This window comes from Chiloscyllium plagiosum, chromosome 10 (genome assembly GCF_004010195.1).
Source record: "Chiloscyllium plagiosum isolate BGI_BamShark_2017 chromosome 10, ASM401019v2, whole genome shotgun sequence".
Lineage (NCBI taxonomy): Eukaryota > Metazoa > Chordata > Chondrichthyes > Orectolobiformes > Hemiscylliidae > Chiloscyllium > Chiloscyllium plagiosum.
The window spans coordinates 5,717,761-5,736,026 of NC_057719.1; the positions used below are offsets into that span (position 1 = coordinate 5,717,761).

At 41.7% G+C, this 18,266-nt stretch overlaps 1 protein-coding gene across 2 annotated transcripts in view; it reads left to right on the top strand.

Moving 5' to 3' along the window:
- Positions 1 to 18,266, top strand: part of ttc7b (tetratricopeptide repeat domain 7B) — a 355,708-nt gene that overhangs the window by 1,238 nt on the left and 336,204 nt on the right. For both annotated transcript variants that reach the window (XM_043696948.1, XM_043696949.1), the window contains exons 2-3: positions 1,935 to 2,089; positions 4,020 to 4,188. In XM_043696948.1, the coding sequence (XP_043552883.1) occupies positions 1,935 to 2,089; positions 4,020 to 4,188 (324 nt within the window). The remainder of the gene's footprint in view (positions 1 to 1,934; positions 2,090 to 4,019; positions 4,189 to 18,266) is intronic.

Sequence of the window (18,266 nt, forward strand, 5' to 3'; positions counted from 1 at the left end):
TCCCCGTCCCACCCCATCCGTCCCCGTCCCATCCCCCCGTCCACTCCCCCCACTGTCAGACACATGGGGCATGCAAGCAGGACATTGTGTTAAAGCGACAGGCCACGGGAACATCGGGGTCATGCTTGTGCACAGATCGGAGGTGGTCGGCGAAGTGGTCACCCAGTCTGTTTGGTTTGTCCAATGTAGAGTAGGCCACGTTGGGTGCAGTGATTACAGTGCACCAGACTGGAGGAGGGACACATGAAATGCTGCTTCACCTGGAAAGACTGTTTCGGCCCTTGGATGGTGAGGAGGGGAAGGGGCAGGGGTTGCACCTTCTGCGGTTACATGGGAAGGTGCCGTGGAGAGGGGTGTGTGGTGTTTTTGGTTGTGGAATAGATTAAGGTGTCCCGGAAGGAATAACGGGGAAGTGAGGGGAAAGTATGTTTGGTGTTCTGCAGGAGCTTGCCCCTGCCCATCACTTTCAGCAGTGTGATTGGATTCCCCTTGTCCTCACTTTTCATCCCACCACCCTCCACATTGAAAGAATGATTCTGCTCCATTTCAGACAACTCCAGCAGTCTCCTGGTTGCTTTGGGAGAGGACACGGCTGTCTTACTGGTCAATAAATTTGAAGGATCTTGTGGAAACACGGCTGTTGGCACTTGTCCAATGGTTTGAGTGTCTACTATATATTTGGGGGGTGGAGGAAGTTGGTGGTTGGTTTTCCTGTGGGAACTGGTTGGAAGTGGACTTCAGGTTTTTCTGGGAGTTTAGTGAAAGATTCACCTTCTCGTATGTTTCAGAGGAGTTGCCGATGACCTGGAGCTCGAGTCAGCACACAAGAATATCATCTGTATCAAAATCAGAAACTGCGAGAGCAATTCCGCAGGTCTGGCACTGGACTTGAAACATTAATTCTCATTTCCACAGAGACTGCCAGACCAGCTCAGTTTCTCCAGCAGTATTGGTTTTTGTTTCAGATTTCCAGCATCCACAGTTCTTTATTCTATTTAGCGTCATCTGCACTTTGGGTGTGGTCTTCAAATTATCTTGGGTAAATCTACTGTCTTCTCTCAATACTGCTCTGATTGAGAGACTTCAATTTACTCTGTGTCTGTGACTGGCCGTAGTGTCATATTGTGTCATGTGTGTGGGTTATTGGACTCTAGTCCTTCACCCTGAGTCGAGAGTGATTTGCTGGAAAAGCACAGCAGGTCAGACAGCATCTGAGGAGCAGGAAAATCGATGTTTCGGGCTAGAGCCCTTCATCAGGAATGAGGCAGGGAGCCTCCAGGATGGATGGTGCTGAGCTGGAAGGTTGGAACTGGGGTAAGGTGGGGGGAGGGGAAATGAGGAAACTGGTGAAACCCATATTGATGCCCTGGGGTTGAAGGGCCCTGAGGCGTAAGATGAGGTGTTGTTCCTCCAGGCGTCGGGTGGATGATGAAGTGGTACTGCATAAATGATGCATTGTGTGTGAATGGGGAACTGATGTGGCAGGCTCCCTTGGTGGGAGTCATGGATAAACTCAAACCTGCTCGTGATTCCCAACAAAATCTGACTCCCAATTGTCTAGGAACCCCTTTGCCATTGGACCAAAGCCCCAGTTTAGTTGATGGAGTGGGGTGTCAACCCATGGTGATCTAATTCTGAGGCGTGTGTGACTCAGCCAAAAATGCTGTGTTGGGATTGCTTGCTCTTGTCAGAAGAGATTGTGTACATCTTCTGTATCTCTGTCAGAGTCAACATTGAAGGAGAATGCCAGTGTTTAAAATCAAATCGACAGAATAAGGGACTCTCAGCCTCACAAACACATCAGTAACTGCAATTTGGGAAGTATTTAATTTTCTGTGAGGTGCTTTAGACATCCTAAGAACTTGAAAGGCGGTAGAGAACAGTAAGTTTGTTTTTCCTTTCTGTAAGATTCTGTCACCTCTGTTCTCTCTCAGATGACCTGGCAGAGCTACTACTTGGAGAGTCAAAGTTGGAGCTGTACCTGAAAGACAATCCAATCAAACAAGGAGTCACTCCTTCAGATGCCAAGCCAAAGCTAAGCGAGGTGAAGAAGCACTTGCTAGGTGCACTCGATAGAGGCAATTTAAAGGTAATACATCTTTCATTCAGGATCTTGCTACAACCTTTGTACCTGAAAGAAAAGCAGAGAATGATGTGAATGCTGAGCAGGTAAGGCGACATCTGAGTAAGGAGAAACAAAGTTAATGTTTCAGTTTGATGACAATGAACCTGAACCTGGTTCTCCCCTACAGATGCTGCCGAATCTGCAAAACGATTCAACCATTTTTGTGGAGCACTTCTGTTTTGTACCAGTTTACAAACTGAAGTATGCAGTGTCAGCAGCATGATTAACAGTGTTCTTTCAGTTATGTACCTGGAAATCTCTTTACAACTTGAATCATTTTAAAAACTGACTAAAAATGCTGTTGCATTGAAGGTATTTTGTAGGTGGCGTGGTGCTGAGTGTTAGGGCATTGTTGTTGGGTGGCTTTTTTTAAACTCTGAATATGCTTTTGTGAAGAATTTTATTAGAATTGTCATAGAATCCCCACAATGTGGAAACAAGCCATTTGGCCCATTGAGTTCGCACTAACCCTCTGAAGAGCATCCCACCCAGACTCACCGTCTTACCTCGTCTCTGTAACTCTGCATTTATCATGGCTAACCCACCTAACCTACGCATTCCTGGACACTATGGGCAATTTAGCACGGCCAATCCACCTAACCTGCACATCTTTGGACTGAGAGGGGAAACTGGAGCATGTGGAGGAAACTTACACAGACAAACGGCTTACGTGCAAACTCCATACTAACAGGGGCCCAAGGCTGGAATTGATTGGGGTCCCTGGTGCCGTAAGGCAGCAGTGCTGACCACTGAACTACTAAATTATATATATAGGTATATAATACTTATATTAAAGGTATGATATAAACGTAAACAGTTGCCTGATTTTCTGGAGTACCATTTATGGCGCACAAGGGTGTCTGTTCTACCTCAGATTTCACACTTCAAAATGTCACACACCTTTTAACAAAAACCATTCTCAGGCCACTGATATATCACTTTCAGTTTAACAATATTAGGGTGAAATTTGAAATCCATCTGAAGTGAGTAATTTTCACTTTTAAGTTGGCTAATGTATCTCATTAATTTGAGTTTAATTGCTGGCGATCTCTGACTTTCCAGAAATTAGATTTTATGGTCTTAAAAATCATATCACAACAGTGGTTGTATTTCAAAAGTACTTAATTGGCTACAATATTCTTTGTGATGTTTGGTGGTCATGAGAGATTGTATAAACCCCAATCTGTCTTTTTTAATATTCAGAGGACCTAAACAATCTTTACATTTAATGCAAAAACAGAAATTGCTGGCCAAACTCAGCAGGCCAGGTAGCTTCTGTGGGAAGGGCTTATGCCCGAAATGTCGATTCTCCTGTTCCCTGGATGCTGCCTGACCTGCTGTGCTTTTCCAGCAACACATTTTCAGCTCTAGCTTCTGTGGGAAGAAAGCAAAGTTAACCTTTCTAGTCCAGTATCTCTTCATCAGATTTATCAGTCACTGGATGAAACATTAACTCTGCTTTCTTCCCACAGAAGCTGCCACATCTAGTGGGTTTCGTCAGCATTTTCTGGTTTTGTTCCAGATCTCTTGCATTTGAAGTTCTTGTTTTATTTTCATTTAATACCGTATTTGTGTAAGTAAAGTTAATAAAATCTCTCTGTTAAACAAGGCTCATCGCCAGCCTTCATAACCATACTTGGCCTGACAATCCTCTGTCACTTCCAGTGTTTCTCCAGTGAGATGAGCTGTCTGCTCTGTATTATATGTGCAGCAGTTTCATTGGTTCCTCCCATTTAGCTCCAGGTTGCTTCCAGCCATAACTTATTTATGCACCACTTGCCTTGTTAAACCACACCGCCCCCCCGCGCCCCCCAAAAAAAATCAGCAGAGCCCAGATTGAGAAGCTGATGTTTGCTAAGATATTTACCCACTGCACTGTTTGCTCTTTTGTCAGCAAGACTTTGCTCAGGAAGCCAATTTGATATTGGCCAAGTGTTACTATGTGGAGGGTGACCACACCCGGGCTCTCAACCTGTATTCCAAGGTTGATCTGGAAAAGTTGCAGTTGGTGGGAGTGCCTGTCTACAGACTGAGGATCATTGCAGAATCCTTTGCTACAAAAGGTAAGTGGGCTTTTATTCCAAATATCTGTTAGCTCCAAGTATCTGTATGGTCGCATTCTGTCAGGGATGCTCCAGTTACTTAACCTCTTGCAAAGTTGTGTTATTCAACAAAGATGTATAAAGAAATTTAAAAACAAAAACAAAACAAAAAAAACACAGTCTGCCAAGACTGGTATTCTGCATTTCGAGGAAAAATAAATTTTGGAGGTTAATTGGCTTTTGAAGAGAAGGATTTCATCCGTGTGAAGGGGAGACTTGGCTAAGAGGTAGCCCTGTCTTTGTCCTGTCCTCCCTGCCCATGCTGACTGCCTTGCGATAGCCTGCCATCATTTTCTGTTCTTATCACAAAAGAGCGACATGTATGGATCAGCCACGATTTTATTGGATGTCTGCAGTAGGAAACCAATTGTGCTGGAACAACCTGGTGACAGCACCTCAGCTTTCACTCTATTTCCGAGAAGGATTTGGGCAAATTGGAGAGGGTCACATTGGAGGATCTTGTTTCCAGAACCCTTCCATTTCATTCATCTACCTATCAAATCTAACCTTCAATATTGTCATAATTTCTTCCTCAGCTAATTGGAGGTAATTTCCCCCCAGTCCATAGATGTGAGAGAGATGAAGTCTCTGACTTCTGTTTTAATTCTTTTACATTTAATCTTCCATCTATGCCAGCCATTCTCAATGCCTCAGCTATTGGAAGCTGACTGATTCTATCTGCCTAATCCTTTTTAAAATTTGGAATTATCTTGCCTTATTATCTACAATGTTTTAGTTAAAACAACATCCTCCAGACTTTTCAAGTCTCCTTTCATATTGCCTTAGACCAAAATATCTAGTGAAACGAAAGAAAGATGCTGAAAATCTGAAATGAAAGCACAAAATACTGGAAATGCTCAGTAGGGTCAGGCATCATCTGAGGAGAGAGAACCAGTTAGTGTTTCAGGCCTGAGGAATGTTAGGAAAATCCATATGTTTGAGCAGTTGCATGTTGGGCAAAAGAATGAAAAGTAATTTCTGTAATAGGGTTGGTGGGGGGTGGAGAGAGGAGAGATTTTAGGTCGCTGCTATCTGAAAGCAAAATCAAGAGGAAAATGGACCAAAACAAATGGCAAAGAAACAAACCAACTAAGAAAAACACATCAAAATGGAGTTAGAAGCTTTTAAAATTTCATTGAGGGGGTGTGGGCATCGCTGGCTATGTCAGCATTTATTGCCCTTGAGAAGGTAGTGGTGAGCTGCTGCTTTTAATTGCAGCAGTCCATGTGCTGTAAGCACAGCTACAATGCCATTAGGGAGGGTGTTTCAGGGTTTGGCCTTGGATGGTGACACGTACCATGACAAAGCAGGATTTGACCCATCCACACTAAAGGAATGGTGATATATTTCTAAGTCAGGATGGTGAGTGGCTGAGAGGGGATCTTGCAGGTGGTGGTGTTCCTATGTATCTGCTGTCCTTGTCCTTCTAGATGATAGTGGTGTGGGTTTGGAAGGTACTGTGGAAAGCCTTGGGTTGCTTTGTCCTGGATGGTGACATGCTTCTTGAGTGTTGTTGGTGCTGCTGTTATCCAGGCAAGTAGGGAGTATTCCAAACACTCCTGACTTGTACCTTGTAGGTGGTATAGCGGCTTTGAGGAGTCAGGATGTGAGTTACTGCATAATTCCTAACCTCTGACCTGCTCTTGTTACTACAGTATTTACGTGCCTGGTCCTGGTCAGTTTCTGGTCAATGGTAACTCCTGTAGAAAGTGACAGATTGTGTTTGTAACACATTGAATATTAAGAGATGATGAGATTCTCTCTTGGTGATTGTCATTGTCTGGCATTTGGGTGGCATGAATGTTATAATCTAAAATTGCTAACTGTAGCAATGCCCTGTCAAACGATGAGATGCTGTTCCTTGAGATTGCATTGAACCCTATAGAGACACAGCAGCAGGTCAAGGACAGAAAGGTCAACATTAGAATCAAGTTGGAGAATTAAATGGAAGGCAACTAGAGCCTGACGGTGATCGTATAGATTGAAAGGAGGTGTTCTGCCAAATCAGTCCCCCAGTCTTTGATCTCGCCAACACAGAGGGTACTGTGTCATAAGCTACGAATAGACTATGATGAATTGAAAGAGGTACAAATTCTTCTCTGTTACACTTGTAGTAGTGTTTGAGCTTCGGATGTTGAGAAGGGATGCCAGGGTAGGAAACAGGTTGTAGTATGATGAATTGCTCTGTCCAAGCAGATGAGACTGAGAATCGGGGAGAATGTAAGAGAGCTCATTTAGGAACAATAATGTGGACAGTGTAGTCTAGGTAATTATAGTAGAGGGGATCGGTTAGCTCAGTTGGCTGGATGCTTTGCAATGCTGAATGATGCCAACAGCATGGATTAAATTCCCACACCGGCTGAGGTTGCTATGAAGGGCTTTCTTTCCCACTGCTTCCCATCACCAGTTGAGTCTCCCTAATGAGCAAGCAGCCCTATGGTCTGGTAGCCGTTATGGGAGTCAGTGGGTTTATAGTGAATATTGGTTGATTCTTTCCATTTCTGAGAAGTCAAGGAAGGGAACAATAAAATTTGAAGATGGATCTTTTTTGTGGATAAAATTATGCAAAAATCGGATTTTGTAGCAGGTCAAAGCACAGTTTATTACGAAAAAACTTTGGGGAGAAGCGAGGTCGCCCTAAGAGTGAGATTCCAACCAGGCAATCTCATCAATTACAAAATTCAGCACTCTTGATATCTTTGAATTATAGCAAAGCACACAGTTTTGATTACGTAAATTGCTCTTCAGAATTCTCCACACCGGTGTCCGTCTGCGGAGACTGCAGCCACCAGTTATTTTGAGTTTGTGGTTTTACTTGTGAATGGTCATACTTCCGGTTATCCAGCTTGCTCCTGCAGCAGTCAGCACTTTAGCAAGATTTAGCACAAATTGCAAATTGCACAGAATTTTGTCAATGATCCCAACATGCTTTGCAAATGTAGTCAAATGCTCTACTTCAGTTTTGTTTGGGGAAGAGACATTGGAAGCAAACTCAGTTACATCTTTCAGTTCCAGTTGAGAGCAGGCCAAAATCATCTATGTATAGAAAAAAGAAGTGGGGGGAGGGGCCTGAGCATGAGTGGAACAAGAAATATTTCGCATCTCCAACTGTGAGAAAGCTGTGGCAAAAACTCGTAAGGGTATCGATAACAACAGCTTTGATATGGTGGAAGTGGAAGAAAACATTGTTTGGTGTGTGGACAAGTTCAGTTGGGTGGAAGGGAGAGTGTTTGTTGGTACATCTAATGAATAGGTTGAATCCTTTTAAAGCTTCAATACACTTTTCTATGGGTGGGAATATTACACACATTACTCCGACTGAGGTCCTTATGTGGGCTAAGTATTATCTGTTGGCTTTTATTTTCTATGATTTTGCAATTGAGAAACTTCTTGAATTTTGTATATAGATATAGAATAGCTCTGTTGAATTGTGATTCCCATGGATCTGCACCCTTAAATTTCTGAGATCACTGAGACTCGAGAAAATTGTTGTTGATTAAAATCTTGATTTGCATGTTCTTTCTGAATTCCCATTGAAACCATCCATTTTCTGTTTTAGAGGCTAGACAATGCTGCTGTATCATCTTGGAGCACAGCCAGTAAAACTGTTTGAGGGAAGTCTGTGGGTTCAAGGTCAGCTATTAATCACAGCGTCTATCAGATGAAAGAATAACTGCAAAGCTGTCTGTTTGCCAGGCTTCCTGTTACCTGTCTTAGCCTTTGCTTTCCAGTGAAGCATTTTCAAAATGTATTGGGGTTTGGGCATTGTTGATGAGCCAACACTAATAGTCCAAATCTGAATGGAACATAGAACAGTCCAGCACAGGAACAGACCCTTCAGCCCATCATGTTTGTGAGTGAGTTAGTTATTATCACATATATTGAGAAAGATACCATGGTAACTGTTTTTTCGCCACAATTTGAAGAGTGGCAGATGGAGTTTAATTTGGATAATTGCGAGATATTAGATTTTAGTTAAACAAACAAAAGGCAAGACTTTTTCAATTAAAAGTAGGGCCTTGGGTAGTGTTGTAGAAGACAGAGACCTAGGGGTTCAGGTCCATAATTCTTTTAAGTTTGCTTCATTTATAGATAGGGTGGTTAAGAAGGTGTTTAGCACACTTGCCTTCATTGCCCAAATCTTTTGAGTATAGCAGTTGGGATGTCATGTTGAGGTTGTACAGGACGTTGGTGAGGCCTCTTTCTAGAGTACTGTTTTCAGGTCTGGTCGCCCTGTTATAGGAAGGATATCATTAAGCTGGAGAAGGTTCCGAAGAGCTTTACCAGATTTTTACTGGGAATGGAGAGTTTGGGTTGTAAGGAGAGGCTGCATAGGCTGGGTCTTTTTTCACTGCAGTATAGGAGGTTGAGAGGTGACCTTATGGGGCTTATAAAATAATGAGGGGTATAGATAAGGTGGATGGCAGGTGTATTTTCCCTAAAGTGAGGGATTTCAAGACGAGGGGACATATTTTTAAGGCGAGAGGAGAAAGATTTTAACAAGGCATGAGAAACAATTTTTGTACACAGAGGGTGGTTCCTGTGAAGAATGAACTTCCAGAGGGAAGTGGTGGATGTGTGTACAATTCCAACGTTTAACAGACATTAAGATAAGTAAGTGAATAGGAAAGGTTTGGAGGGATACAGGCCAGGTGCAGGCGAATGGGACTAGTTTAGTTTGGGATTACGGTTGGACTGAAAGATCTGTTTGTATGCTGTATGAGACCATGATCCAGCACCATTTTTGAGTTACGAAAGGAATAAAAAGAAATTACATAAATAGAGATTGTCTTTCTTGTAAGGAGTATTCAAATACATCTCCAGGGATTCTGCAAGGTCTCTCCTCAAGAAGTCCCCACTCCAGGTGCGGCAGTGAAGACCCTGACAGGAATCGACGCTTCAGGCCTGCCGCAGGCATTGTCACCACTGCAGCCAAAGGCCGGCCAAGTTGATACTCCAGGCCTACCGCAGCCAGGAGCCCTCATTTCGGGCATAGCCGCAGGTGCTGACTCGCTGAGTCCATGCTCTGGGTCTGATGCAGCGAGGAGTCCCCACTCCGTGCATCATCACTGCTGTAGCTGATGACCTGCCAAGTCCCGTCCACGATCCAGGCCTATTGCAGCCAGGAATCCTCGCTCTTGGCACAGCCACTAACTGCAACTGATGCCCTGCCGAAACTGCTCTGGCTTCTCCCAGGTATCAGAAGATGAAGGATAAAAAAGAAAGGGGAAAGGAGAAAGTGAGAGAAGGCTGTGGCTAGTTGGAACAGATGGGCTAGGAGCCTGAACACAACCTCCTGTGCTGGCACCGTCATCTTGAATTGCCAACCGTGATGCTATTCTAAACCAATCTCATCTGTCTGCACATGCTCCATATCCCTTTATTCTCTATCTGTTCATGTGTCAGTCTAAATGCCCCTTAAACTTTGCTATTGTAAGTACCTCTATGACCTCCCCCAGCAGTGGGTTAAAAGCCCCTACTACCGTCTTTAAAAAATAAACTTTCCTCGTAAGTCGTCTTTAAATTTTCCTCCTCCCACCTTAAACCTGGGTTTGACATTTCCGCCCGGGAAAGAGACTCTGACAATCCACCAATCCACCCTATCTGTGCCCTTCATAATTTTTATACGCTTCTGTCAGGTTACCCCATCAGCCTCTGAGGCTCTAGCGGAAATAATGTATGTTCGTCTAATCTCTCCTTAAAGCTGATTGTCCTATTGTCACTGTAATCTTGGACAGTAAGGATAATCAAGAGAGCATTTGGATTTGTTGTTGGACGGGAGCGAGGAGAGGTGGCTGGTAAGTCTGCTTTGGTCTGGAGAGAATAAGATGTCTTTAGTTATGGGGGAGAGTATATCTGAAAATTGGGCACTGTTCCATTTAGAATTATACTTTGCAAAAGGCCAACTGTGATTGTGTAGACTCTTCAAGGATTTATCCAATCAACTTATACAAATGTAAGGTACTCTCAGACTATCTGAAAATGACTATTACAACTGACCTCCACTAGACTCATATTTGTAATAATGACACAGATAAACCCTGAATTCTTTCCTGAAACCATTATGTTTGGCTATGCTTCATAAAACCGACCTCTGCTGTTCTAATATCCATTCGAGCAGCTTGGTGTCAAATTTTGTCCAAATTATGTTCCTGTGGAGAGGATATTCAAAACCACATTAAATTGAGTGGCTTTAGAGAAGAACTTTCCTTCTCTTGATCATTCTTGAGATTTTGTCTCAGCCAACATTTATTGCCTGAACTAAATTGTCTCTGAGAAGGTGATGGTGAGCTGTCTCCTTGAATTGCTGCAGTCCCTGTCATTAAGAACACCCACACTGCCATTTTGGAGTGAGTTCCAGGATTTTGATCTTGTGACAGTTAATGGTAATATGCTTCTGATTCAGCATGTTTTGGCTCGTGGTAGGGAATTTGCAGAGTGGTGATCCATTTATTTGCTGCCCTTGTTGTAGGTGGTAAGCGGTAATAGGTTTGGAAGGTGCTATTGAAGAGGCTTTGGTGAGTTGCTGCAGTGCATCTTGTAAATGGCATAGATTGCTACAGTGTCGGTGTTAGAGGGAGAGTGAATGTTTGGGGATGTGGTGTACTCAAGAGTACACCACATCCTGGATGATATTGATTTTCATGAGAGTTATGACTTGCAGGTGCCAATGTTGGACTGGGGTGGACAAAATTAAAAATCACACAATACCAAGTTATAGTCCACCAAGTTTATTTGGAAGCACTAGCTTTCAGAGCACTGCTCCTTCATCAGGTGTTTGTGGGGGTTAAGATCATGCTCACAGAATTTATAGCCAAAGGAGTCCAGTGTTATGGAGATGTGATACAGGAAACAATCTGAGATTAAAACTTACATCTTTTAGAATGGGGTATGCTGATTTCTGTTCTTTGATATGTACTTCCCAGAACTTCTTTTAAATTACATTCCCAAGATAGCTCAGCTTTTTAAACAACAGGTGTGAAGTCTGTCTGTGTTCCAATGCGATGTCAGACTGACAAACCCTCACAGTTTTACAGTTTCACATGGATTCATGCAGTTCTTGAGCAAAATTAAATGTATTTCTGCCAAAAACAAATTCACCCCATAAGCTTATACGTGTGCTCATGTAGGAGCGACAGATTGAGCGTGCATGTGGGTGTGAGTGCACATGATATATGTGTGTGTGTAAGCTTGGTTAAGTGTGTCTGAATGTGTGATGGGATATGTGTGAGAGGATGCATGTGTCTGTGTGAGTGCGGGGCTGTGTGTGTGTGCACGAGAGCTTGTGTGTGAGTGAGGGGTCCCCCCGCACTGCACCACACTGCAATAAAATATAGGTTTCCTTTAATATTTAGATTTAGGTTATAGTGCCATTGAAAGGGCTATCACTAGTCAATTTATCTTGATTTGTTCTTTAAAAAGAATGAAAAAACAGTATAATCAACTATGATTGAGTTAGGAAGTCTGTGTTTGTAATGTTTCCTTTTGTAAATAAATACCAGTCTGAGTAAGTGTTGTCTCCTGTATCATTCCTTCCCATCTGGCTTTCTGGAATTTATTTCAGATGGAGGATCATGATATTCTCTCCCTCCATCACTAGCATGCAGGGTTATATACCATCTACAAAATGGACTGCAGAAACTTGTCAAGGTTGTTTTGACATTGTCATCCAAATCTGTGATCTATGACCTTCAAAGACAAGGTCACCAGACTGATGGGGACACCAGTTCCTCACCTCGCACATCATCCTAACTTCAAACTGTGTTTTCATTTCTTTGCTATTGCTGAGTCAAAAATATGAAACCCATGCCCTTGTTGCCCTGTGGGGCATCCACACCATTTGGGCTACGATGCTTCAAAGAAGCCACTCAAATCCACCTTCTCGAGCAATTAGGGATGGATGTTATGTTAGTCTAGCCAGCAATGCTCACCATACGAACAAATAAAGAAAATAATAAACTGTATCACAAGGCTGTTGTGGCCAATACTGCTGAGATGGAAGCTGAGGAACGTGGTTTGAGTCGGTGAATTTCAAGTGTGCGGCTTCATCTTGCCTGACCATGCTTGATATCGATACTTGATCCCTTAAAGTCTAAGGTGCCTCATTCTTCAACAGTCACATCTCTCTGTTCTGATCTCCGCTCCATAGGAATATGGATAATACAAAGGACAATGAAAATTGTCGCTCTCCCATGCTAGCATGTATATTCTTGTAAGGCTTGCTGCTATTTGTCACAAGAATAGATGATGTGTTATTTATTGCATTATTTTGATCCCAGCTAATACTGGGCAAGTTAAACCCCGGAATGAATCTGAATTGGCAGATTAGCTCCAAAACACAGCAACAGAAATTGCTGGAGAGGCTCAGCTGGTCTTGTGACATCGCTGGAGAGAAAACAATTCATGTTTCAGTTCAGAGACCCTTCTTCAGAATTAAATATTTGGATAGCTGATAGATTCGTTGGTCACCATGATGGTTTATTACTGAAGCGTAGTCACATGAGGTTGCAGGTGTCCTTCAACAACAGAATGCAAACTTCTTACACTTTTTAAAAAAAAAATCTATTTATGCGACAGTTGAAATACAATAGCAGAAGGGAATGTCAACTTAATGCCAGAGAAATATCACTTCTATCTCAGCTTATTAATTCTTCCATTAACTGAATTCTCAGCTTACTTTCATAGGATTGTCGATACCATTTTATAAATCTTTTTGGAGACCATTGGCATGAACTTTTCATAATTTTAACTTAAAATTTTTCAGTTTTTCAAGAACTTGATCTGTACAAATTTCTAGCTTGGAAGCTTCAGGGAGATGCTTGATTTCCCTGAATTGAAGGCTTGATTCTCTGGCTGGGAGAAAACTTCTCCTTACTGAACTAATTACCTTGGTTCTGTTAGCAGTTCAGCAGAATAAATATTCAATTTATTTAATATTTCAGCTTTCCTATCAGACACTCGACTGAGCTCCCATGCCTTCTCAGAAACAGTGAAGTTGGGATACTGTTCCAAATGACTTTCTGAACTTCTTAGAAAAAAATGTTCACAGAATTAATCGCAATTCATCTCCTCTATTTTAAAAACCACACCGTAAATTATGATTGATATAAGACATACACCTTTTATGACAGCATTATTTATTTTTAGAATATTCGCTGAGGTGTTGTGGCTGCTTTTCTGATATTTTACCAGAAGAGGGCATCTGAGTACATATGACTGCATTGAGATTATCTTCAAAGCGAGTTCAGTGTTAATTGCATAGTCTAAGCATGGTCTTAAATCCTGTGTGTGTTCGCGTACACAAGATTTAACCTACAATCAACATCAATAATTTATCTGTCATTGTTTTTCATTCAGTTCAGAAAATAAAGGGATAATAGAGACCTTTAGCTTACAGATTAGAACTGGTTAACATATTACTCAGAGTTTGAATAGTTATGGTACTGGAGTATTAACCTAGAGATTGAGGGTTCACATGCCACCCATTGGCAAGTGGAATTTAACTTGACTGTAAGCAATAATTGCTTGATTGTTCACTGATGCTCTTCAGGGAAGGAAATGTGGCTCTTGCATAATCTAGACCGATGTGTGACTCCAAACCCCTCATTATATACTTCACACTTATTGCCCTTTGGTTTACCCCATCACCACTGTTCCTGAGCATTTTCAAATAGAGAATAAATTCACAGCCATCTCAAGTTTGATGAGATAGTATGGGAAGGGATGGCATATGTATTACATCTTAGATAGAATTACTGAAGAGTTCTGACAGCTGAGGCTGGTGATGTAATTTTATGATATCAATATGAATTTGTTTAGAAATTATTGGATCCTTTGTGTCATGAGTGAAAATGTTATTAGAAAAAAGAATCTATGATAACAGAAATTAAAACACAAAATGCTGGAGAAACTCATCAGATCCAGCAGCATCTATGTGCAGAGAAACAGTTGACATTTTGAGTCCATTGTGACTCATCTTCAGAAAATTGATTCTGTTCTTGTGTCCACATATTTTGCCAGATCTGAGATTTTCCATTTTAAATTTTTATTTCCAATTTCCAGTACCTGTGGTATTTTACCTTTTTTATGAAAGATCTTATAGCTAATCATTCACAAATACTGCTTATTCCTTACCCTTCATACTGGTGCATCTTATACATTTTGCTTGTTCCACTTGCAGCCATTTAAAGTTTTCCAGCTTGCCATTTCTTACCTCCACATTTTCAAGCCTGCTGGAAAACAACTGCTACTTGGTCCTTCTGTCATCTTACATTTTTACACACACGTCCGCCATTCCAAAAAGAGCTAGTCACTTTCTTGTAAATAACTTCTAGTGGGTGAGGAGCCTTGGGGAGAGGTGCACATTTTAATGATTAAAATGTTTTAAAGAGGTTTGACGCCACTATTAGAAACACACTGGCCATTTAAAAAATTACTTCACATACCTGTTCTGTACTCAAATCTGCTGCTAGTAATTTAGTCCTTTATTTTTTGCAAGAAATATTAATTTACTCCATATACTAATGATTCAGTGCTAAAGAAAGCCAATTAGCCCATCGTTCCTGTATAGCCAATTTGATGTGCTCTCTTATCCATAAATTATGAATTTGAATTAATTAAAAATGATGCTAAAATAATACAAAGTAATTCAGACAAGTTAACTTTAAGAGCATGGAAAAATTGTATATATTTTGTGTAAATGACCAGGGTATGAGTAACATGTGGCGCCGGAAAAGCACATCATGTCAGGCAGCATCTGAGGAGCAGGAGATTCAATGTTTCGGGCATAAGCCCTTCATCAGGAATGTGGGGAAGGGGGCTGACTGATAAATAGGGTGGGGGTGAGGTAGCTGAGAAGGTGATAGGTAGATGCAGATGGGGGGTGATGGTGATAGGTTGGAGCAGAGAGTGGAGTGGATAAGTGAGAAGGAAGATGGACAGGTAAGACAGTTCAAGAGGGCGGTGCCGAGCTGGATCTGGGATGAGGTAGGGGGAGGGGGGCGGGGTGGATGAGGAAACTGGTGAAATCAATGTTGATGTCGTTTGGTTGGAGGGTCCCAAGGCGGAACCACTTCAACTCCCCCTCTCCCACTCCGCCAATGATATGCAAGTCCTGGGCTGCGTCTACTACCAAATGCCTTCTTCCTCCAGGTGTTGGGTGACTTGCATTTGGTAGTAGACGCAGCCCAGGACTTGCATATCATTGGCGGAGAGGGGTAGTTGAAGTGGTTCCGCCTTGGGACCCTCCCACCCGACATCCTAATTATCTCATAACCCACTCCTCTTCTCTCTCTCTCTCTCTCTCCCCCCCCCCCCCACCGCAACATTCCTGATGAAGGGCTTATGCCTGAAGCGTGACTCTCGTGCTCCTCAGATGCTGTCTGACTTGCTGTGCTTTTCCAGCACCACACTTTTCAAATGTGATCTCCAGCATCTGCAGTCCTGACTTTCTCCTTTAGAGTGTAAGGAGCACCATGCAGCTAATCAACTGATGCCCTTTCATATGAGTGTGCCTGTGATAGAAACCTGGCAACTGTTCTGCTAAAATCATATCACAAATCTGTACGTACTGTGCTATGTAACTGTATATATTGAAACTGTATACATTGCCAACACCGACAGTAACATAGGTTAATTTCACCGTAAACATTTTCTTTGCAGCTTTGACTTGAAGAAACCTTGATTTATTTTTCAAAACTCCTGTTAGGTTGCATTGGTTGTAACTCTGGTTCTGAAACAATATGGTTAAGAGTGACATAAGTCAGGCTCACTGTTGGTCACAGAAATTGTGCATTTGTTTACGAATACTGCGGGTCAAGGTCTAGCAGTAATTTTCTGAATGGTGTTTCTGTGAGCCCCCTATTCGCACTCCATAATTTTGTTTTAATGAGAGATCGAAATAACTGTCTATTCCTGAATCAAGCTATCATTCTTATTTATTTATGGGTTACAGGTTACACTTTGAAACAACCACTCTTACTTTTGGAGCCCCCTGCTGGTAAAATGGCTTTGTTTGGAACAAAAGTTAGAAAGAGACTGAGTCATGGTTTCTACTAAAGAAAAATACAAAAATGAAAAAAGTTACAATGGAAGAAGAAAGACTTACATTTATATAGCAACCTCAAAACATTGAAGACAATGAAACATAGTCACTTCTGAAGTATAGTCACTGTTGGAATGTGGGAAATGTGACATCTAATTTAAACAGCAGGATCCTGCAAATAGCAAAGTGATAATGACCAGATGATGTTGGATGAGGGATGAATTATTATTAGTCAGAATACCCTTGTTCTTCTTTAAAATAAATCTGAGAGATTTTATCCACGTGAGACACGTTGTGGATTTTGCTTTAAAATGTACCATAAAGATAGTACCATGAGCAGTGTCAATGCTTCATCCACACAGCACTGGAAAGCCAGGTTTGGATCCACACCCTTCCCGATGTGGAGGTGAGAGTGCCTTCCAATGTTATTGTTCAGGGTTTATAGTCAATGGGTCATTACATCACAGGAATCAATGTGAGCTCTGTGCAGAGTAATCCCAGTCAGTCCTATTCCTTGCTCTATCACAATTGCCCTGCCAGTTTATTTCCTTCAAATGCCTATTTAATTTTCTTTTCCTTTCACTAATCATCTCTGCTTCCACCACCCTCGTAGGCAATGGGTTTTGGCTAGTTACTTCTTAGTGTTAAAAAATGGTTCTTCCTTGCATCTGTCCTACGTCTCATTCCCAAACATTTAATCATTAACCATTAGCTAATGGGAAAAGCTCTTCTTCATTTAAATCTCAAGGAAGATTTAAACAATCCTTGGGTAAGCATGTGGATGTTGATGGGATAGTGTAGGGGGATGGGCTTAGATTAGTTCTCAGGTTGGTGCAACATCGAAGGCTGAAGGGCCTGTTCTGCGCTGTATTGTTCTATGTTCATCTAGCTTATTTGAACCTGTCAAAATTTTGAATGTCACCTCTATCAAATCTTTCCTTGATCAGCTTTGCTACAAGGAGAACAACCCCAAATCCTCCAAATTAACCTTGCAGCTAAAAATCTCTCATTCCTGGAACATCTACTCCCCCTCAGAAACCCTCAAATAATAATAGTAGTGTGAAAATAATAGTGAAAAGCTGGATGTGTATTAAATGCTGCAGATGATTTCCTGTGTACTGTGTCAGAACATGCATACTGACTGATATTGATGGAAGCAGAATGCCACACAGTGCAAAGTGGGTTTTTTAATAGTATGGGGAATGTTCGTATTTTGCTAGTTCTTTCATGATAGTAATGAAATTCAGTTGCTGCTCAAGTGGAGTTGTGACATTTGAGGAAGTGCTCCCTATTGTTATAGCCTTCGATTAACTATAGCCTAATTGTTTTTGCTGAAGGATGTGAAAGTTGATTGTGAGTAGCTGCCTTCTGAATGATGTTTGAACCAAGTAGATGTAGATATGACTCTTTCAGGTGTAGCAAGCATTAAACCTTATGCAGAAATATGGAATTGTACTATTGTCTTTACAATCTCAGAAACACACCTAAATTTAAAACAAAAGGTTAATTTCTCTTTTATTGTCTTGGGTCGAGACAGTGGTGCTAGAAAAGCACAGCAGGACAGGCAGCATCTGAGGAGCAGCAGAATCGATGTTTCGGGCATAAGCCCTTCATCAGGAAGGGCTTACACTCGAAATGAGGATTCTCCTGCTCCTTGGATCTTGTGTGACCTGTGCTTTATCAGCATCACACTCTTGACTCTGATCTCCAGCATCTGCAGTCCTCACTTTCTCCCTCGGTGATTTTTACCGTCTTGGCACTGGTTTGAAATCCCAAACAAAATTGATTCTGTTTGGAGTGTAGTTACTGTTGCTATGTTAAAAAATCAGGATCAAATCAAAGAATAATCAGCTATTTTGATGATTATACGTTTGTTTAAGGGATTCTGGAATATTCACCAATGGTGGAATTCCCTATTTTTCTTCAAATATCATCACAGAAAATGTTGAGCCTGTCAGGACAGGCAGCCAGGACTTTGATTTTATATACCATCTAA